At 44.4% G+C, this 21,949-nt stretch overlaps 2 protein-coding genes across 4 annotated transcripts; both read left to right on the forward strand.

Annotated features, from left to right (window-relative positions):
- The first annotated feature begins 6,096 nt into the window (after nucleotides 1–6,096).
- On the forward strand, nucleotides 6,097–7,814 carry LOC131923126 (gamma-crystallin C). 3 transcript variants are annotated; one of them, XM_059278039.1, is made up of 3 exons: nucleotides 6,097–6,105; nucleotides 6,199–6,445; nucleotides 7,546–7,814. In XM_059278039.1, exons 1-3 carry the CDS (start codon nucleotides 6,097–6,099, stop codon nucleotides 7,812–7,814), a joined length of 525 nt encoding a protein of 174 aa, XP_059134022.1. The 3 variants fall into 3 exon arrangements, with proteins under 3 accessions (XP_059134022.1, XP_059134020.1, XP_059134021.1); XM_059278037.1 differs by having other exon boundaries at nucleotides 6,199–6,441; nucleotides 7,539–7,814; XM_059278038.1 differs by having other exon boundaries at nucleotides 6,199–6,441; nucleotides 7,542–7,814.
- A 7,920-nt stretch (nucleotides 7,815–15,734) lies between these two features.
- Nucleotides 15,735–17,644, forward strand: LOC131923184 (gamma-crystallin D). Its single transcript, XM_059278123.1, has 3 exons — nucleotides 15,735–15,920; nucleotides 16,013–16,255; nucleotides 17,306–17,644. The coding sequence occupies exons 1-3, from the start codon at nucleotides 15,735–15,737 to the stop codon at nucleotides 17,576–17,578; spliced, it is 702 nt and encodes a 233-aa protein (XP_059134106.1). The 3' UTR covers nucleotides 17,579–17,644.
- The last annotated feature ends 4,305 nt before the right edge of the window (nucleotides 17,645–21,949 follow it).

A 21,949-nucleotide genomic window follows, 5' to 3' on the forward strand; every position in this document is an offset into this window, starting at 1 on the left:
TACATTACTGGCTAAGAAACAGGAAGGCGGGTGGTAGAACCAACTTCCGGCTGGACTCCAGACCCCAGCAAAACTCAGCTTTGGATTGCTTGATGCTGCTGAAACATTAACTCGCCATTTCAGATGGCATTAAAAATAGACAATTAAAATTACTAAGGGACAGAGGGTGGGGCTTGGGGGGGCATGCAACATTCCTGCTTTCTCCCCTTGGATTATTCATCTATACTGTTCTACTAGCCCATTAAGTGTATGAAGCCCAAGGTGTGGTCAGCCCATAGACTGAGGTTCACATACAATGGACTTTGATGTGAGTACACATGCCCGTGCAGCCTGGGTATTTGAAATAGGTCCTGAAAATGATCACCACACTGAATTCCAGAATAAATAGCCATCCTTCATTTATTGCCATTTATGTTCCAATCCATTCAGCCAATTAATGAGAATAAGGTGAGAAAAAAAAATGGAAGAGTCCTGATCCTGTAAGACCCTCCGTATCTGCTTTTGAGGAACTAGGGTCTAAACAACACAATGGAAACATGATCATTGCTGTGGAACATGACACTTGGGTAGCCAAAGAACAATGTTCAGTTCAGTCCAGGCCAGGCGTGGTAGTACCTGTAATCCCAATACTTGGGGAGCAGAGGCAGGCAGATCTTTGAGTTTGAGGCCAGCCTGATCTACACAGCAAGTTCCATCTCAAAACAAAAGCAAGTAAAAAAAAAAAAAAAAAAAACATGGCAAGCCAGAAAATTAGGAAAAACTCTAAAAAGTTTTTTTTACAAGGAAATTACTTAAGCTGAGCCTTGAAGAAGAGAAAACTTGTTTGGATGAACAATAAGAGAGCTGGTGTCTAGTGAGAAATATTAAGTCAATGTGAAAATGGGAATGACAGGTGCTCAGTGTGATTAGACAGGCAATGTGGCAAAAGAGAGGAGGTCAGGCCTGGCGTGCCACAGTGAGGAGCCAGTGGAGTGTTTCCAGGGCGTGAGCACACGGCTTGCTTTGTGTCCAATATCATTAGCCTAGCATGCTGACATATGACAGTGTGGAATGGAGAAAGGCAACACTGGGCAGAATCAGGAGACTACTAAGGCCTAGCTAGAGCATGGTAAGACCTCCAAGCAAGGCAGTGAAGGGCCTGTAGGGGCAGGAAAGAGAAAGAGCTGAAGAGGGAGAAAGTCAAGACTATGCTCTTCAGAGATAACACTGAAGTTCGGGGGCGGGGGGGGGGCACTTTTCTGGTTCCTTTATAAAGTATAAGTACTGCACTTTATGTGATGACATTTCCACCCTAGTCCTCCCGTTACGTGAACAAGAACTTTATAGAATAAAGGAAAGGACTATATAGAGAATAGTGTTTCTACTTAAGGAGTTAAAAAGACTCTTAGTGGTAAGATCTTATTGCCGAAGACACCATGGGCTCTACTCCCAAGAAATAGAGAAGTCAAACTAGAGTTGTGCTGAAAGCTTCCTCCCTGATGACTAGCCCTCATCTCTAAAAGGTATAAGGCTTCTAGGGGAGAGTAGTCATCAACAGTTTTATCCAGCTGTGGGCCCTGGGTGCAACACTACCAGCAGGCCAAGCAAGAAGTCCCCACTGCTATAATAGTGGCACACCTCTTGGGGTAACCAACCACTCTCTGATTGGATTTGAATTTACTCCATACGAAAGAACCCTACAAACCCAGTAGGAAGCCTGTGGCTGAGGCTGATAGAGGTCTTAGTGGGGAGTGCTTGCTCTTATTTTGCTAAATGTGCCCATCAAATGGCCTTCTAAATAACTATATATACACATTGATTATTGCTATCTGCTTTGGTCGAGAAGTGGTTTTGGTTTTTCAGTAGGCTGTGGAAATTGTAGCAATTCACACCCCGTCATTGTGATGAGATTAAGAGATAGTCTAATGTTTAGCCACTAACTGAACAGCTACATCGCCCCCATTCACTCAAGGCTCAGGAAACATGAAAGCATTAGGGAGACAAGGAAGGGGAAGGGGAGGATGCTGTGGATATCACACTGTATAAATAAAATTCTGATTGGCCAGTAGCCAGGCAGGAAGTATAGGCAGGACAAGCAGAGAAGAGAATTCTGGGAACAGGAAGGCTGAGTTGAGACACCAGCCTACTGTCCAGGTAGCAGCATGTAACAGGTACACAGGTAAAGCCACAGAACATGTGGCGACATTTAGATTAACAGAAATGGGCTGAGTTTAAGTGTGAGAGCTAGTCAGTGGTAGGCCTGAGCTAATGGCCAAGCAGTTTTAAATAATATTAGCCTGTGTGTGTTTATTTGGGTCTGAGTGGCTGCAGGCCCAGGTGGGACTGGAGATAACTCCAGCTACAGAAGGAAGAGGATTAGGAGTGGGAGGGAGATAAGAGAGGGTAATGGGGGGGTGAATATGATCAAAATACAATATATACATGTATGAAAAGTCATAATGAAACCCATGATGTATAATTAGCATATACTAGTAAAAATAGTAAAGGGAATCTTAGTAAGTTGCTAGTAAGACCTTATCTGGGGATTTTCTTAAGAAAAAAAAATAGAGAAATGGGCCAGGCTGGGTGGTGCAGCCTATAATTCCAATACTTTGGAGGGTGAGATAGGAAGATCACGAGTCCAAGGCCATTTCACACTACATACAGAGTGTAAATCCAGCTTGGATTGTATAGAAAGACTATGCATTAAAAGAATGTTTTAGTCAAAAAAATTTAAGTAAAAAATTTAAGCAAAAAGAAGGCTTATGAAAAACGAATGTTTGATTTTTATTACTATTTATTGCTTTATTATTTACTTATTGTTAATACTTTTAGTTAGCATACCACAGAATGGATTTCATTGTGACATTTTTTCACACCTGTATATCATTGTACCATTGTACTTAGTTCATATTTATCCCTGACCTTCCCTATATCCCTTCTACCCACCCCCATTGATCCCAAGCCATCTCTTTTTTTTTTTTTTTTTTAAATAAAGTTTCTACATTTGAGAGAAAAGCATGTGATTTTCATTTTTGTGAGTCTGGCTGATTTTACTTCATATGATGATCTCTGGTTCCATCCATTTCTTTGCAAGCAACATCATTTCATCCTTCCTTCTGAATAAATTCCCTTAGAGTAGATGTACTGTGTTTTCTTCATCCACTCATCTGCTGAAGGGCATTTAAGCTGCTTCCATACCGTGGCTACTCTGAATAGTGATAAAATACACATTTATGTATAAAATCTTTCTTCTTCTCTTCACATAGCCCTGGTGTCCTGGAACTCACTATGTAGACCAGACTGGCCTTGAACTCACAGAGATCTACCTGCCTCTGCCAAGTTCTGAGATTAAAGGCATGCACCACCACTCTCAGACCCGCTGACAAGGTTTCTTTTCTTTTCTTTTTTTTTTTTTAATGATTGTGGTGATTTGAAAGAAAATGGTCCTCAAAGGGAGTGACACTATTAGGAGGTGTGGCCTTGTTGGAGGAAGTGTGTCACTGTGGGGGCGGGCTTTGAGGTTTCTTGCTCAAGCTTCCCTCAGTATGACAGTCAGTTGACTTCCTGTTGCCCCTGAGTCAAGATGTAAGGACTCTCAGCTCAGTACCATGTCTGCCTCCATGCCACCATGCTCCCTACCATGATGATAAATGGACTGAACCTCTGAAACAGGAAGTGAGCCCCCTTAAGGAAATGTTTTTATTGCTGTGAAGGGACGTCATGGTCATGACGTCTCATGACGTCCCTTCACAGTAATAAAAAAACCCTAACTAAGACAACGATGATTCCTCTTGATTTTTTGCATTAGCATTTTGCTTGCATGTATGTCTGTGTACTGGTGTCGGATCCCCTGGAACTGGAGTTGCAGACAGTTGTGAGCTGCCATGTGAGTGCTGGGAATTAAACCTGGGTCCTCTGGAAGAGCAGTGCTCTTAACAGCTGAGCCATCTCTCCAGCCCCCCCCCCCCCCCGCCCGCCCCCCACCACACCCAAATGCACATGAGATTTCTAATGTCTTTTCCAAGTCTCATCTTTTTCAGCCACAAAATGGCTCTGTGGAAGTAAAGATTTCAGGAACCTTCGAGAACACTGAATATCTGGTCAGAGAACAGGCTGGCATCCTTAATGATGTCACTCCAACACTGTTATCCATGTCACTAGTATTACCAAGTAGTGTTCCCAAAACACTATACACACAATCTCCTTTATGAATGCTAATGTCTGTTAGCTAAACATCTCAATTGCCTGCCTGGAAACCAGTTAAGCTTATGACTTGTTGCTTCCAGAGAGAGCAACCTGAGGAAATAGGGTAGTTTTCAGAGAGCTAACACTAGAAGAGCTGTGTCAAAGAGGTGTACCTTGGTTGTGTGGTTTGTGGAAGGTCTGGATGGAGAATCTCAGTGGGACGGCACTTGCCTGGCCTGAATAAGGCCTTCAGTCCAATTCCCACCACTGTCACTCACAGAAAGAGACAGAGTGGAGTGGAGTGGAAAGGAATAGGCAAGGAAAGGGGGGGAAAAAGCTCAGAAATTTGCCAGGTTTGGCAGGGCACACCTATAATCATAGTACCAAAATGGCTGAGGCAGGAGGATTGCAGTATGTTCAAGGCTTGCTTAGGCTACGTAGTGAGATCCTGTCGGGGGGGGGGGGGGAGAGAGAGAGAGAGAGAGAGAGAGAGAGAGAGAGAGAGAGAGATTCTAGACCCAATGTTGTCAGAAATCAGAGTGGATTCATATCACTGGTCTTATTATTAACCCTTTGCCATGCTGGAGGGATGCTAGAACAAGACAAAGCTGGAAATAAAGAAGTAATAGTTAGTGCTGGGGCACAGAGGTAGTGTGTGTGTGTGTGTGTGTGTGTGTGTGAGAGAGAGAGAGAGAGAGAGAGAGAGAGAGAGAGAGAGAGAGAGAGAGAGAAGTTCATTAGCAGATCTCTGCCTAGCATCTCTGAGATATTATATTTGATTCACAAAACTGCTAAAAAGTCTTTTAAAGTAGTGGTTAGTCATTTGGACTGAGAAGGGTGATGTTCAGCATGCTATGGGTGGTATGTTGGCTTTGGCTTTGGATTTGTTTAGACAAAATCACTCTGAGTAACTTTGTCTGAGGGTACTTACTAAGACTGTGTCTATCTAGTAGGTGAATCACATGTCCTGGGTAGAGGTGCCCCATCACCTGCCAAATGGCAGAGGGTGCCCTTTCTTCCTCCTCCTTTGTTTCTTGGCTTTGTTCTTTTCTTTCCTTCTCATCATTCAATTTCCCACAAGATAACTCCTGCTCTAAGAGGTCATTTACGGTGTCCCCACAGCCTGGGTTCAAATCTCACTCTTACACCCTGCAGCCTGGGTTCAAATCTCACTCTTACACCGGAAATTCTCGGGCTTTCCCTGACCTTGGAAATGAGGACACAGTTCATACATACTTGCCAGTCTTGAATCTCATGACTATGGGAACCTCTCCCTTTGTACTTAACACAAGCTAATTATCAGAGGTTGATTTGGGGTCACCTAGTGTGCCCCCACCAAAGGGGAAGCTAGTAGTTAGTTCGGTCCTGAGCATCGGTTCAGCACAGAAGAATCAAGATCAGAATCTAGATTGGTGTCCTGTACGAACCAGCAAATCCTGAAAAGAAAATAAGTGGGAAGGAGGAATAACATCGACCAGCCTCTGTGGTACTAGGAGACTAGTCAACATTTGCAATACTCACAGAATTCCATCCCTCTCATCTCAGGCGGGGATCGGGGGTGGGGTGGGGGGATGAAGCACTTCTACAAATGCACAGATTTCTCCCAGACTTACCAAGTATAATGGACTCAAAATGTAGGGACATGGACTTCAGGTCAAAAGTTCAGGCTGATGTGCTGATAAATTTAAAAAACAGTAAGAATCCAAATAAAACAACACCGAGCAGCTCATCCAGGGCAGCGTTGGAACACACCAGAGAACCAGGCGAATCTACAATCACCGCCACTGAATGCAGCATGTAAAAGCGATCCATAAAATCCCCTCAGCCCCGAGGGCCCCTTTTGTGCAGTTCCGCTAACGCAGCAGCCTTCCTGCTATATAGACCCGCCGCTCTCCGGCTGGACACTGAACTCACCACGGTCAGCCAGCCATGGGGAAGGTGAGCAGAACGCAAACCAAACAAAAATGTCCGAGGGACCGGCCTTAACACACGGAGAAAATGATCTCATCCAGAATTGCTCTTCCCTTACAGATCACCTTCTACGAGGACCGCAGCTTCCAGGGCCGCTGCTATGAATGCAGCAGCGACTGCCCCAACCTGCAGACCTACTTCAGCCGCTGCAACTCCATCAGAGTGGACAGTGGCTGCTGGATGCTCTATGAGCGCCCCAACTACCAGGGCCACCAGTACTTCCTGAGGCGTGGGGACTACCCTGACTACCAGCAGTGGATGGGATTCAGTGACTCCATCCGCTCCTGCCGCCTCATCCCCCACGTGAGTCCTGTTTGGCTTCATTTCTTGTTACCCAAGGGCCCTCACTGTTTTACTGATGTGGGGTTCAGAGACTAAGTTTTGTTTTTGTTTTTTTGTACAAGTACCTAAGGATTAAGTGGGCTTTAAATGCTTGCCTAAGTTCACAGGGAAACAGGCAGGAAGATAGAATTATAAGGAAGAATCAACTTAGAAAAAAATCCACTTTATCGTTGCTACCATTAGGTTAATCCAAAGCTGTCTCAATGAATGTACTGTTATGCTAGGATAAACAACAAAATTTATAAATGGGAAGCTGGTTGGTCATAAGAAGGCATTATGCCTATCGGATTGATTTTTATCTATAAAGGAATTTCTGATAAGAGAGTTAATTATACCTTACTGTGGAGGAGGAAACATGGAAAAGTATGGAGGTCAAAAACTGTGTAAAGGCAGAGACCAATTTTGGAAATGATAATTTTCCTTAATTTTGAAAATCAGCTAAATTCTAGTTTAACTGGTTGTTTAAGTTAACTTTCCACAGAAGTATGCGATTTTTCTGAACTCTATTTTAGCCAGGCGTAGGGATACCCTATAATCCTAGCATCCAGGAAGCTGAGGCGGAAGGATCTTGGGTTTGAAGCCCGTCTAGGGAATTACAAAATAAGGAGAATGGGACTGTTGGGAACGATGTAAATTCAGTACTAGTGTATGAAATTCTCAAAAGTCAAAAAATGTAAGTAAAAAAAATCCTATTTTAGTGATGGACTTATATGTAGATAAAACATATATAAAACTAAAAAATACTAATCAACACACATCATTTATATTTCCTCCAATATACAGCTTAGAATTAACACAGGGAATTGGGAATTAAAATATTTGATTTTTTGGCTCAAATTCGGTTTTAACACCTTAAAAATTCCACCTCCTAGATGAAAAACAGAAACTAGGCATGTAGGAGTTTGTAATGCTAGCAGGGGATCCGTCTCCAAAATCTCAGAGGCTCCGACTTTTACACCAACAGCCTCTGTCCCAGCCAGCCACACTCTCCCGTTGTTTGCTCGGCTGAGTTCTGGAAGAGACTCAACCGCTTTTTTCTGATCTTTCTGTGACCCAAGCAGACAGGTTCCCACAGGATGCGGCTGTATGAGAGAGAAGACCACAAAGGCCTCATGATGGAGCTGAGTGAAGATTGCTCCTGCATCCAGGACCGCTTCCACCTCAGTGAGGTGCGCTCTCTGCACGTGCTGGAGGGCTGCTGGGTCCTCTACGAGATGCCCAACTACCGGGGGCGGCAGTACCTGCTGAGGCCTCAGGAGTACCGGCGCTACCACGACTGGGGTGCCGTGGACGCTAAGGCGGGCTCTTTGCGGAGGGTGGTGGATTTATACTAAAACAGGTTAACACTACCATTTTCTCATTTTGGAACCTAATAAAGTATTTAGTCTGTATTGTTGGCAAACCCTGACTTCAGCTCTTCCTTCATTGTGTGCGAATCCACCCACCTGTACATGCTCCCCGTTTGAAGAGTGGGATGAGAGGGGGGAAGTTCAGGTGTTCGAGAAGTTTTAAACTGTGTACGTTTGAACAAGTCTTCGATGGCTGGGGATGTAGGTATATACCTCAGTGACAGAACTTTATACCTACCTGGTGGGGGGAGGGTATATCTGGTGGAGGAGGGTTATCTGGTGGGTAGAGGGTATACATGGTGGTGGTGGTGGTGGTGGTATCATGCCTGCCTGATAAAGAAAATGCAGATCAAGCCAAAGAAACGCAACAGGGTGACTACTAGAGAGGGGACTGTTAGTTGACGCCCTTGAAGAACAATACTGTCAAAGTTTTCTTCTAATCTCGGAAGTGATTGGAGTCCAATTGGACAAACAGCCTTTCCAGACTCTTTAGGGAATTTTGTTTACTGTAGAGCACAGTATTACCTAACTAAGGCTCGGGCTAGTTAGCAATGTTTAACCCCCTTCCTCCTGAAACCACTCCCAGTGAGAAAGATTCTTAGCCAGTGTCACCCAAGCTAAACAACCCTCCATTAAGACTGTCTTCCCTGCTGGGTGGTGGTGGTGGTGCATTCCTTTAATCCAGCAGGTAGAGGCAGGTGGATCTTTGAGTTCCAGGCCAGCGTGGTCTACAGAGTGAGTTCTAGAACAGCCAGGGCTACACAGAAAAACTCTGGTGTGTGTGTGTGTGTGTGTGTGTGTGTGTGTGTGTGTGTGTGTGTGTGTAAGAGAGAGAGACAGAGAGACAGAGACAGAGACTCTTCACAAGTCATTCTAGGTCAAGCTGTTGGCTGTATTAGTTACTTTGCTGTTGCTGTAATAAGACAGCATGACCAAAAGCAATTTATGAAAAAATAACTTATTTAAGCTTATAGTTCCAGAGGGGGAGTCTATAATGACAGGGGAGCCATGGCAGCAGGCCAGAGCAGAACATTGAAAGATCATATCTTCAACTGCAAACTATTGGTTAAAATATTAAGGCAACTCCACGTAGTTAAAAGGGAGGTTTATTTTGTGGGGTAACTTACAAGTGAAGGGATTGGTTACAGGGTCTGGGAAAAGTGTAGTGCAGTCTGGCAGTGTTCCCTGGAGAACTCTGCTCAGTCTACCTCCAGCGTCCAGGGTCCAGGAACCAAGAGATCCGGATCTCGGGTCTTCAGGGGTCCTCTCTCAGCTCTGCCTTGTAGGCATGACAGTTAGTGAAGCCTCAGAGAGGGTGGTATTTCCAGGTCAAAGCTGGAACGGCTACCCACTACAGCAAACGCATGCAATGTGAGCGAACTGGAAGTGGGCCAAGTCTGTACACTCTCAAAGCCCAGCCCAGTGACAGACGTCCTCCAGCAAGGCCACACCTCCCAACCCCTTTCCTAAGCTGTTCTACCAACTAGAGACCACGTGTTCACACTCATGAGACTATGGAGATTTCTCATTCAAACCGCAACAATTAGAGCTAACCATCACGGCCACTCACAAATTTACCACTTCACAAACTCTATCAATAGAGAAGGAGAAACATCCTTCTAATTCCTCTCACCGATGATCCCTGTTTGCACTTGGTGGGCACCCTTCTGGGGAATTCTTCCCTTGGTTACAGAGCTGAAATAATGCATATTAATGTGCAATGTTTGTTTGTTTACAAGATAGGGTCTCACGATGTTGCTCATGCTAGCCTCGAACTCCTAATCTTTCTACTTCAGCTTCATGAGTGATGGGATTGCAGGTGTGTATCACTGTGTAGGGCTGGATGCTGCGTTGAAAATGCAACACAATATGGAGTTGTATTTAGGTCAATATCTTATTCTGTTTCACAGAGTAGTGGTGTGCATTGTTTGGTGGTCCCTACGTCACTACATCTTTTCTCTGTTGGTTTTGGGGCTTTTATACACAAAGGTACAAACAGCATCATACATGGACTCTGACGTTGACATGCCATAACTTCAGGAGAGTCCAGATCCAGAAAGAAGACTCACTGCTCACGGTGAAAGTTGTTTGGTTGCTTTTTAATTTTATTCCTATGGACTGCCCAGTGATTAGCTATTGAGATAGAATCTTTACTGTTTATTGATCACCTATCATGGGATTGCTATATGCAGTGTTGGGGATGAAAAACCCCTAAAAAGCCTCTCTACTACCAGAGTTAGATATAGAAATACTGCTAAATACTGATTCAAATGATATGATCACTGTTTTAAGTCTATTACTAGATCTGGGTATGGTGGCACAATTATACTCTGCAATCTGAGACAAAAAGATCACAGCAGCCGGGCGGTGGTGGCATACGCCTTTAATCCCAGCACTCGGGAGGCAGAGCCAGGCGGATCTCTGTGAGTTCGAGGCCAGCCTGGGCTACCAAGTGAGTTCCAGAAAAAGGCGCAAAGCTACACAGAGAAACCCTGTCTCGAAAAACCAAAAAAAAAAAAAAAAAAAAAAAAGATCACAGCAAGCTTGAAGCCAGCCTGGGCTGCATAGTGAGTTCCAGGCAAGCCTAGGCTATACCTTGAGACCCTCACAACAAACAAACAAATAAATATAAAATACTAAGTAATACAGACTTTTGTTTGGATACTTTTAATTCCAGTGTACTTTCAGAATCGTCCCATGACAAACTTCTGTGGGAAACAGAGTCATAGCTATTTGCATATTTCTCCTGCTATACGTTTTTATTATCCTTGACATTTTTGAGGTGGAAAGTGTTTGCTGAGCACAAAATACTCATGTAACACTTCTTCATCCATTTCTTTGGCACTTTTTTGTTTTCTAGTCTGGAGAGACATCCCCAATGAGTATAGTTTCCACGGAGTATGAAATTCTGTCCTGGCTACAGGGACCAGACAGAAACTAGAAGATCACACTGTAGACACACCATTTCCTGCTTTCAGCCTCTGGCTGGAGGACAGGGGACCAGAAGGCAGAGCCATTCTCTCTCCCACTGCTTCCTCCCTGCTCTTCCCTGCTCCTTCATTGTCCCTCCAATCCCTATACCCCTCTCTTCCCATCTCCAACCACTGGGGTGTGACAAAAGAAATGGTCCAGTATTCCCTTATTGTTCAGAAATAAATTTTATCAATGACTCAGCATAGACTGGGCTCCTTATGCTAATGGTATTTAAGGTTCACATATCACTCTTCTAAGGAATAAACTTCAGAAGCGATCCAAGAGCTTTTTAAATGTCCCATTTTCTGCCTTTCTCTCACACAAGTACAATGAGCTTGCTACTACTTTCAAATTCCCCCTCTTATAAACAGCTTATAAACAGCTGATTTTGTGGCTTTGCGTGCCATTTCACCTTAAAGGCTCCTAAAGAAACACCGTGTGTGTGTGTGTGTGTGTGTGTGTGTGTGTGTGTGTGTGTGTGTGTCCCTTAGCCCTGGATGGCTTTAAATTCAGCAATCCCCACTGTCTCTATTTCCCAAGTGCTGGGAGTATTGGCATAAGGAAGAACATAATTTTGAAAGCATTTTTTAAACTGTATCCTATAAGAAGCCTCTATTCTAGACAAATTAAGTCTGTAGGGGAAAATAAAACACTGTTTTTGTTAAATTAAGTAACACATCAGGGTCTCACAGCTAGTCAAAAGAAACAATGACACCCCAGTTCAGGCGGGACAAAGATCCGTAACTTTGTATTATTCCTAACATGGAGGAATGAATTTCTGAAATGATTCTAGGGTTGGATTTGGAAACATTACAATGAGATGAACTACCCTAAATGTTCACCCTATTTTAATTTACGTTCTTAAAACTAAGCAGTTCTCAACATTTTAGGTTTACCAAACCAATTTTCTTTAAACGGAGCCAACATAATAGTGCCATTTTGTTTTGTTTTGTTTGTCTTTGGCTAAGCAAAGACATTTAAAACAAAAGCAAAATTAAAATAATCATTCTCTATTCTTACACTGTTTTGTGAACCATTTACAAAGGGACATTTAAACCTCCATAAATATAAAAGTCCCTAATAAAGCTTGCTTCTGTCCACATGCCCACACTGGACAGCTGTACTTGATTTATAGTTTCCTCAATGAGTCAAAGCAACAGAGTTTGAGACAGGATCTCTCTATGTAGTCCTGATTGGCCTGGAACTCACTTTGTAGGCCAGGCTGACCTCAAACTCACAGAGATCTGCCTGTCTCTGCCTCCCAAGTGCTCAGATACCATTATGACCAGCTGAGTTTAAAAACTCTTGTATGGAGTTGCAAGTTGGTGACTTGAGGTGCCAAGCAGATGGCATAATATATGAGGGAAAAAAAGTTTTTAGAACAACAGGGAATGATTGGGAATAAATATTAAAAAAAAAACTATAAAAATATTAAATGAGCCTGCTCAAGTGCAGGCCATTCCAGCCAAAAGAAGAGATCCGTGCCTCACCCAGTCGATGTCAGAGGCTTCATCCAGAAATTATGGAAGCAGATGCAGAGACCCACAGCCAAACATTAGGCAGAACCCCATAAATGTGGGTGAGGAAGGACTGTAGGAGCCAGAGGGGTCGAGGACACCAGGAGAACACGGACCACAGAATCAACTAGTCAGGGCTCATGGGGGTTCACAGACACTGAAGTGACAACCACAGAGCCTGAATGGGTCTGACCTAGGTCCTCTGCACATACGTTATTGTTTTGTAGCTTGGTGTTTTTGTGGGATTCTTAACTGTGGGAATGGGAGTATCTCTGACTCTTGTGGGACCCTTTTCCTTCTACTGTGTTGCCTCCTCCAGCCTTGATGTGATGGTTTGCCTAGTTTTATTGTAACTTGTTATACTGTGTTTGGTTGATATCCCTAGGAGGCCTGCTCTTTTCTGAAGGGAAATGGAGGACAAGGGGATGGGGGGTGGTAGTAGGGGGACTGGGAGGAATGAAGAGAGGGAAAACTACTGTCAGGATGTATTGTATGAGAGAAGAATAAATTAAATAAATGAGAGAAACTCCTGACTCAAAACAAAACAACAACAACAATGACAAAAAGAATGAGTAAAAAAAAAATTAAAATATACAAAAAGTATAAGCTGAGCGGTGGTGGTGCACAGGCCCTTAATCCCTGCACTCAGGAGGCAGAGGCAGGTGGATCTCTGTGAGTTCGAGGCCAGCCTGGTCTACAGAGTGAGCTCCAGGACAGCTAGGGCTCCACAGAGAAACCCTGTCTTGGAAAACAAAACAAAAAGTAGGGACCAATCCAAAACATTGTAACATTCCTCCAAAAACCACACGAAAGCACATGGGCTCCCACAGCCCTCAAGGTACTAGTTCTCACCTCCAGGCTAATGTGAACACTGGGGAGACACCCAATCCACAGACTCCACAGTAATCCTCTATGTGTCCCGTCTCTCCTCAGGAAAATACCTTAGCATCATGGAGCCTGGAAAAATGAGAGAAAGAAACCCTCAAAAGGATGGACATCACATTTTTCTCTTTACCCCAGTGAACAAGATTTAGATTCATAGAATATGTTAAGCTCTCAGAAATCAGAAAAACTGTTTTCACATACCTCATTTTACCTGTGGACTGGCATTTACATGAACTACATAGATGATTGACAGCACATATAGAAAGCCCTAGCTTGAGATGGTCTCTTGTGACATCATTTTTTTAAAGTCACTTAAATGACTAGGGGCTGACCATGGGTCACTTCCTGGACTAGACAATACATGTTCATCTCCAGTTCCCCGTCAGTGACAGCCCCAGTCACCCCAGACAGCTTGTGAAGAGCTCTGTGTTTGAAGGATCTCACACCTGACACACATTCACCTCACATTCTATGTTCAACGTGTGGGCACTGAGTCTTATATAACCTTGTCACTCACGGAACTTTCTGCCAGCATTTCAAACAGAGCCACATTTTGGCCCAACCATTAGCTTTTCTGCTCTATAAGAAGTCCGGGGTGTTATTCTTATTTGTTCAGTCCTAGGCTGAAATAAAGCCTTCTTCTTCTTCTTCTTTTCTTCTTCTTCTTCTTCTTCTTCTTCTTCTTCTTCTTCTTCTTCTTCTTCTTCTTCTTCTTCTTCTTCTTCTTCTTCTTCTTCTTCTTTTTTCTTGAGACAGGGTTTCTCTGTGTAGCTTTGTGCCTTTCCTGGAACTCACTCTGAGCCCAGGTTGGCCTCGAACTCACAGAGATCCGCCTGGCTCTGCCTCCTGAGTGCTGGGATTAAAGGCACCACCGTCCGGCAAGCCTTCTCATTGATCAAGAAAATCCCCTTGTTTGGGCTCTGCAGATTCATTCTCAATATAATTTTTTTTTTTTAAAGATTTATTTATTTATTATGTATACAATGTTCTGCCTGCATATATGTCTGCAGGCCAGAAGAGGGCGCCAGATCTCATTACAGATGGTTGTGAGCCACCATGTGGTTGCTGGGAATTGAACTCAGGACCTCTGGAAGAGCAGTCAGTGCTCTTAACCTCTGAGCCATCTCTCCAGCCCTCATTCTCAATATAATTTTATATCAACAAAGGCAGTGATTTTCCCCTCCCCCATGTGCACACATGTCTCCTTATGTTCTTTTCTCTCTGATCCATCCCATCCGAACTTTTTGGTGCTCTGATGAATAGTTTTCTCTTTCTTTACAGTTTTTGCCAGTCAACATCTCCCCCTCTCCCCTGAACCCTGGACTCAGAAACAACTCTGACCAATGTAATGTTGCTCTCAACTTACATTTTGTTATTGAAAATGTTCCGATTATAATGGTTATCTGTGTGAGATATCCTGTCTGCTTGCTCTCCGCTTTCATAAGTGAATTTGTAACATGTGTCTATACGTGGTCAAAGAGCCAGAAGCCAGAAAATAATAACTGAAAGCATCATATTGTACATAGCCGGGGCTTTAGTTCATAAGCACCAACTTAGAAAGACGGCTGAGTCAAAGGCAAGGCCCTTCTGTGGGGTGAGAGAAGTGTGAGTAATTCTTTGAACATGAAAAGAGCTAGGCTCGGCGGTCATCTTCCACTCTAGTGCTCTTTCCGCCCCGTCAGATTTCCCCAACCAATAACTCCCTGTGAAGTCTTCCTAGAGTCTGGCTTCTAGACACGTATCTCTTCCTTTCCCGCAGCATCCCAGCCCTGGCTCCTCTAAGCCATTTCCTGTGTCAAAAAGCTCTGTTGACCCTCGTCCACCACAGAACAAAGGCGTAGCCCAGACCCCATCAGAGCGCAGTGTACCTCGGGACTTGGTTTTCTTTTGTAGTCTAAGGCCTGATGAGTTTTTGTGTTTCAGTGGGCTGGGTTTTCCCACTTCCTCGGATTCAGACTTTCCCTTTTAGTTCTAAGGGTCTTAAAACTATTTTCCCTTTTAGCTGCAGAGCCACACATTGCTAAGAGGAAGTCTACTTTGCCTCCAGCGTGCAACAAAGTCACAAACAATGCCGAAGTTTGTGTTTGCTTGTTTGGAATTTTGGTTTCCTTTGGTTTTTTTTCACAGTGGAAGTGTGAAATTCTGGCAGCTCCCGTGGTAAAATTACTCCCAATTTCTTATAACCTTTAATTTTAAAAGTCTCCAAAGGGTTTGAAATTTTCAGAATTCAGTTGAGTCTGTTCCTTTCCTGTTAATCCATGTTCATGGGTGGGGCATCCACAAGAAATATAGCCGGCCTTACAGTCAACTTATATTTACCACATCAAGACTCTCTCTGCTCCCCACTTACATGTTTTTGTTTTGACCAACGGTACAAAGAAGAGTGTGGTTTATCTATGAAATGGCTGAAACCTTGCTTCTATTATTAAATAAACAATGCGCCAAATTACTTTTTTTTCAAACAATCTCAGTAGCATCAGCTAGTGATAGCAACCTGAATGCTCCAGAGTGAATAGGACCGAAACCCACAATGAGTCCCGTGGGCTATGACAGCAAAGAGAAAAGAGGAGAACGTGAACGCGCCCTGCCCCCCGCGGGGCCCTTTTGTGCTGATCCTGCTAACGCAGCAGACCTCCTGCTATATAGACCCTGCTCCCGGCCCTACACACCCAACAGCACCATCCCATCTGAACCGCCAACACCAGCCATGGGGAAGGTGAGCCCAGGGCTCCCAGGGCCTGGGGGAGGGAGCTGCCCTCGGGTCCAGGCCCCATCAGGCCTCTCTCTGAGCCTTGCCTTGCCTTCCAGATCACCTTCTATGAGGACCGCGGCTTCCAGGGCCGCCACTATGAGTGCAGCAGCGACCACTCCAATCTGCAGCCCTACTTCAGCCGCTGCAACTCTGTGCGCGTGGACAGTGGCTGCTGGATGCTCTATGAGCAGCCCAACTTCGGAGGCTGCCAGTACTTCCTGAGGCGTGGGGACTACCCCGACTACCAGCAGTGGATGGGATTCAGCGACTCCATCCGCTCCTGCCGCCTCATCCCCCATGTGAGTCCATATTCTGATCAAGACTGAGCACCCTGAGTGCAGTTGCCAGTAAAGGGTTAAATGCTAGACACAGGGCTGAGCCTGTTGGTAAAGAAAAAAAAAAGATCCATAAAAGCTAGAACTGATTAGTTGGTAAAGAAAAAAAAAAAGATCCATAAAAGCTAGAACTGATTAGTTCATAGCCACACACCCCCAACACACACACACACACACACACACACACACACACACACACACACACACACACACCAAAAAGCAAAGTGTTACCCTGTTACAAATTGGCGGGTAAGCATTTGTAGAGTAGGAACGCATTGGCAGCATGGGGGAATGTATAAAATCTGTGTCCTGTCTTGTGATCGTTTAGCATGGAACAGTAGAAAGATTAAATGTGCTATACTGTATGGTGACTACTGAACACAGAAGTGATATGTTTAAGCCCTCTTTCCTCTCTTCATCCCCTCCTCGCATATCTGGGATTTCCTCCATCTAGTCTAGACAAAGCACTGTCCCCCAACCCGGAGCGATACAGATGTTTTTCACAGCTGTGCCGCTTCTATTCCACAAGTGTGCTTTAAAATGCCAGCGTTTGTGGAAAGAATGGGCCCTCGGGCTTACTGATTTTATCTCCCCGTCTTTTCTTCGTTGTGTTTATAAATTATAAACTGAGCAGCCCACGTTGTCTGAGACCCTAGCTATTTAATATCTTAATGTATTTTAATATAAGAACACGTGCCCCAAAGGGCAAACCTCAACAACAAGCTGTTACAGGACAGGATTCCGCTGTGATGCTCACTTCACAGTGCGCCGCACAGAAGGCGGTTTCCACCCTGGTGGTATCCGAACGCCTTCCCTTTTCTTCTTTTCCTTCCCTTTGCTCCTACTTTCCGATCTTAGAAAAGCGCTGAATCTGCCCGCATTGTGACGCGTTAATTAATGTGTTTATCATCTATTCCAAACGGCTTGAAGCAAGGGGCGGGGGCGGGGGGGGGCACATCCTAAGGCTTTTGAATCGTTTCATCCTTGCTTTTTCTCTGTTTCCGGGCCTGCCAGGCTGGCTCCCACAGGATCCGACTGTACGAGAGGGAAGACTACAGAGGCCAGATGGTAGAGTTCACTGAGGACTGCCCCTCTCTCCAGGACCGATTCCACTTCAACGAGATCTACTCCCTCAATGTGCTGGAGGGCTGCTGGGTCCTCTACGAGATGCCCAACTACCGGGGGCGGCAGTACCTGCTGAGGCCGGGCGAATACAGGCGCTACCATGACTGGGGCGCCATGAACGCCAGGGTGGGCTCCCTGAGGAGAGTCATGGATTTCTATTGAATTGGTTTTTTACTCTACCCTTTCTCCATCTGGAAGCTAATAAAATATTTTCTGTGTGTTCCCGCACTGATTTGCTTCTGGTATTTCTTTTTCTTTCCTGTTTATATTTATTGGCTCAAAACAGGCTCTCGGAGCCATATAGCCCATGCTGGCCTCAAACTTGTGATCCTTTGTGTGTGTGTGTGTGTGTGTGTGTGTGTGTGTGTGTGTGTGCATGCATGTGTGTGTGAGGTGTGTGTGCAAGTGTGTGCATGCGTATGTGTTTGTGTGATGTATGTGCATGTGTACAGCCCATATATATATAGAACCTGGAGGTTAACCTGGTTGTTATTTGGGAGCCCTCTACTTTGGGTCCCTTTGAAACAGGCCTCTTGCTGGCCTGGCCTAATGAATAGGCCAGAATGACTGGCCAGAAGGGCCCAGAGAGATTCCTCTCTGACATCATGATGCTCAGATTACCAGCGTCAGCCACCAGGCCAGGATTTTCACATGGGTTTGGGCATCAAGCTAAGATCCTCATGACCTCGAAGCAAGTACTATATGGACTGATCCATCTCTCTAGTTCAAACTTAAGATGCTTTTGACTCAGCCTCCCTGCTATGGAATTACAGATTTGCACCACCCTGCCCAGCTCATTATTTTGCTTAAATGTGAATGCACACATGCAAACACACACACACACACACACACACACACACACACAGAGTGTAAGTCGCAACTGAAATGTGTGATCCATGAGTAACAAAGAAAATTCTCACAATAGAAGTACACCTTCATATGAAGACAACTTTACAGTTTACAAAACATCTTTATGGGTTGGAGAGCTGCCTCAGAGGTTAAGGGCACTTCTGAGGATCCAGGTGAAGTTCCCAGCACCAATATGGTGGCTCACAGCTCTCTGTAACTCCAGTTCCAGAGGATGCAACACCCTCATCTGACATAGGCAGGCACATGTTATACACACACATGCAGGCAAAACACTCATCTAAAAGAGAAGCATTTAAAATCTTTTAAAAAGTAAAAACAAAATACCTTTATACCATTATTTCATGAGTCTTCAGCCTCTGAAAAACATGGTGCTTCACTGATGGGGGCAGAAGCAGATGCACAGGCAACCCTTAGGAAGTGCTCGGGGGTCCTGCAGAGGAGGGGGAGGAAGGACTGCAGGAACCAGAGGGGTCAGGGACACCAATAGAACACAACTCAGAGAATCAACCCATCAGGACTCATGGGGGCTTGCAGAGATCAGGGAGTCTGTAGGGGGTCTGACCTAGGTCCTCTGCATATATGTTATGGCTGACTAGCTTGATGTTCTTATGGGATTCCTAACAGTGGGAGCAGGCGCTGTCTCTGATTCTTTTGCCTGCTTTTGGGACCCTTTCCTTACTACTGGGCTACCTCGTCCAGTTCTGATGTGACGGTATGTGCCTGGTCTCACTGTAGCTTTTTATGCCGTGTTTGGTTGATGTTGTCCCTGGGAGGCCTGCTCTTGTCTGAGGGGAGGTGGAGGAGAGGTGGATCTGGGGGAAAGGGGAATATGGGGTGGGGGAGGGGGGAGACTGGGTGGAGGGAAGAAAGGGAAAACTTCGGTGGAGATGTAATATATGAGAGAAGAATTAAAAATGAAACATAACAAAAAAACTTGTTGCTTCAAACTAGATGGTTAGAAATCTCCTCTATATTCAGTTTCTTTGAGGAGTGACCACCTGGAAGCCAAGATCCAAAGAAGGTGTCCCGATTTTGAAATCCGGTTTCTAAGACTGGGGACCATAAGGGACTTCAGAGTCTCTCTCTCTCTCTCTCTCTCTCTCTCTCTCTCTCTCTCTCTCTCTCTGTCTCTCTCTCTCTCTCTCTCTCTCTCTCTCTCTCTCTCTCTCTCTCTCGGTGGATATTTTGCCTATATGTACGTCTGTGCACCACTTGCAAGGCTGGTGCCCACAGAGGCTGCGGGGCCCCTGGAACTTGAGTTACAGATGGTTGTGAGCCTCCATGTGGGTACCGGAAATAGAACCCGACTCCTAGGGAAGAGCCCCAGAGGAGCCTTAACCACTCAGTACTCTTAACCACTGAGCCATTTCTCCAGCATACACAAGAGATGACTCCACGACTCTTTGCCCTTCCTCAATTCTTGCCCTCCCCGGGATTACTCTTCCTCACATGCCTGATGAGCTGCTTTGAGAGAGACAAAGACAGAGACACAGAGAGAGACAGAGACAGACACACAGAGACAGAGACACAGAGAGAGACAGAGACAGACAGACAGACAGACACATACACACACACACACACACACACACACACACACACAGACAGAGAGAACGAGCAGTGGGTATCATATGAGTCTTCTGAAACCTCAAAGTCAACACACAGTGACATACTTTCTCCAACAAGGCCACACCTCCTAGTCCTTCCCAAACAGTTCCACCAACTGGGGACCAAGTATTCAAATATATGAGCCTATGAGAGCCATTCTCATTCAAACCACCACACATGGCACTTTTGAACTCATAGTAATGGTAAATTCCCTGCATGAGACCTGCATGAGATCAATATGCTGTCCAGGAACTGGGAGGGGTCCAGGAGGGTCACTAATGGCTGCTGGGAGTTAGAGAAATTCTTTTAGTGGTGTAGCCACTAGTAAGGTGCATATGTTCCTTTAAAAAGCCTTTCACTCAACCTTAATGAAACCTTGATGACTCACTGGTTTGTTAAGAGAGATATGAAAATAGAAGGACTAGTTGGGAAGAAGATGCATTATATACATCTACAAAAATATAATGAATCCATTATTATGTATAATTCATATGCACTAATTAAAAAGACAAATACTTTAAGTGTTAAAAAAAAGGCCCAAGAAACCTAAAAACAACAACAACAACAAAAACCTTATGCTGTTTCTCCACTACCCATAAGAAAAATTCTTATTTCTTTGAGAAACTAGCCTCAACCCATCAGTTTACCCTTTCTTATATAACTGCATCACCCTTTGCTCTCACCTCCATACACAAGAGATGACTCCACGACTCTTTGCCCTTCCTCAATTCTTGCCCTCCCCTGGATTACTCTTCCTCATGTGCCTGACTGATGAGCTGCTGGCCCTCTACCTAGTCTTCAAACCAGCTCAAAATACCCTAATCCCACATCCAGAATGAGATCGGAGTTGACTGGGCTGTTGTAGACTCAAGAGTAACAAAAAGTCCATGTTAAATAGACAAGCAAGGTGGAAGCCTGTTACTTCAGAGACTAGAAGTCCTGAGGTAGCACCAGAGTTAGGGGTAGTTGATCCATCAGGCTGACAATAACAGCAAGGCCTCGGGTGTTGTGTCCTGTGTTACCCACCATCTGTATCATCCTGAAGCTAGTATTCCTGGTAACTAAGGGTAGTTGTAAGATGCAATCGAGTTAATATACTAGAAAGGACAAGTGAAGGAAAACACCAAGACAGTCTTTATCCACAGTTACAGCTGTGCCTAGAGCACTCTTTCCCAAGTTTAAAGAGGACCTTGAAATATTATCAGATTCTTGAGAGTAGTATAAGGAAACCAGAAAAGAGTGAATAAATGGAGATTGAGGGAGGAAATGCAAGGTGAGAAAGATACTAACAGAAAAGAAAATTGTAAGTACTGATGTTATCATTTTATATAATATTAAACACATAGAGGAAATTTAATTCCTAACACTTTTTAATCCCCTTATAATCCTTGGAATTCACAACCTACTAAGGGAGGACAATGGAGATGGAATCTACAGTTGGCCCTTTCACACTTCCTTAGTTGTGCTAATAAAGAGATGTCATGAGGGACTAGAGACATTGTTCACCAGTTAAGAACACTTCCTGCTCCAGCCTGGTCTACAGAGTGAGTTCCAGGACAGCCAAAAGCTACACAGAAAAACTCTGTCTTGAAAACAAAACAAAACAAAACAACAATAATGAAAAGAACACTTACTGCTCTTCTAGAGGACATGGGTTCAGTTCCCAGCACCCATACAGTGGTTCACAACTCTCTGTAACTCCCGTTCCAGGGGATTCAATGCCCTCTTCTGACATCCACTGTCACTGAACACGGATGTTGCATATACATGCACTCAGACACATACATACACACGAAATAAATATTTTTCAAAACAGAATGTACACAGGTACACTACAAGCATGTAGTCCCAGCACTAAGGGGGCCAGCATCCTCCAGGCCAGCCAGGGCAATCTAACAAAAGAGTGTCTCAAAAACAAAGTAACAACAAAAATACATCAGGAGAGATAAAAAAAAAAAAAAAAAAAAAAAGAGAGAGAGAGAGAACTAATTTTAGATGCAGTGAGTCTTCTACTAGGATTCTGTCCTAAGGAAAAAATTCTAAAAATAGAAAGTGTTA

Source organism: Peromyscus eremicus, chromosome 13, assembly GCF_949786415.1.
Source record: "Peromyscus eremicus chromosome 13, PerEre_H2_v1, whole genome shotgun sequence".
In the NCBI taxonomy this organism is placed as follows: Eukaryota; Metazoa; Chordata; class Mammalia; order Rodentia; family Cricetidae; genus Peromyscus; species Peromyscus eremicus.

Bases quoted from the DNA above. Each gene is read 5' to 3' on its own strand.
- LOC131923126 (XM_059278037.1), top strand. The intron at 6,442-7,538 runs GTGAGTCCTGTT...CTGTGACCCAAG, and splicing joins CCTGCCGCCTCATCCCCCAC to CAGACAGGTTCCCACAGGAT.
- LOC131923184 (XM_059278123.1), top strand. From the start codon at position 15,735: ATGAGTCCCGTGGGCTATGACAGCAAAGAGAAAAGAGGAGAACGTGAA. The intron at 15,921-16,012 runs GTGAGCCCAGGG...CTTGCCTTCCAG, and splicing joins CAACACCAGCCATGGGGAAG to ATCACCTTCTATGAGGACCG. The intron at 16,256-17,305 runs GTGAGTCCATAT...CGGGCCTGCCAG, and splicing joins CCTGCCGCCTCATCCCCCAT to GCTGGCTCCCACAGGATCCG.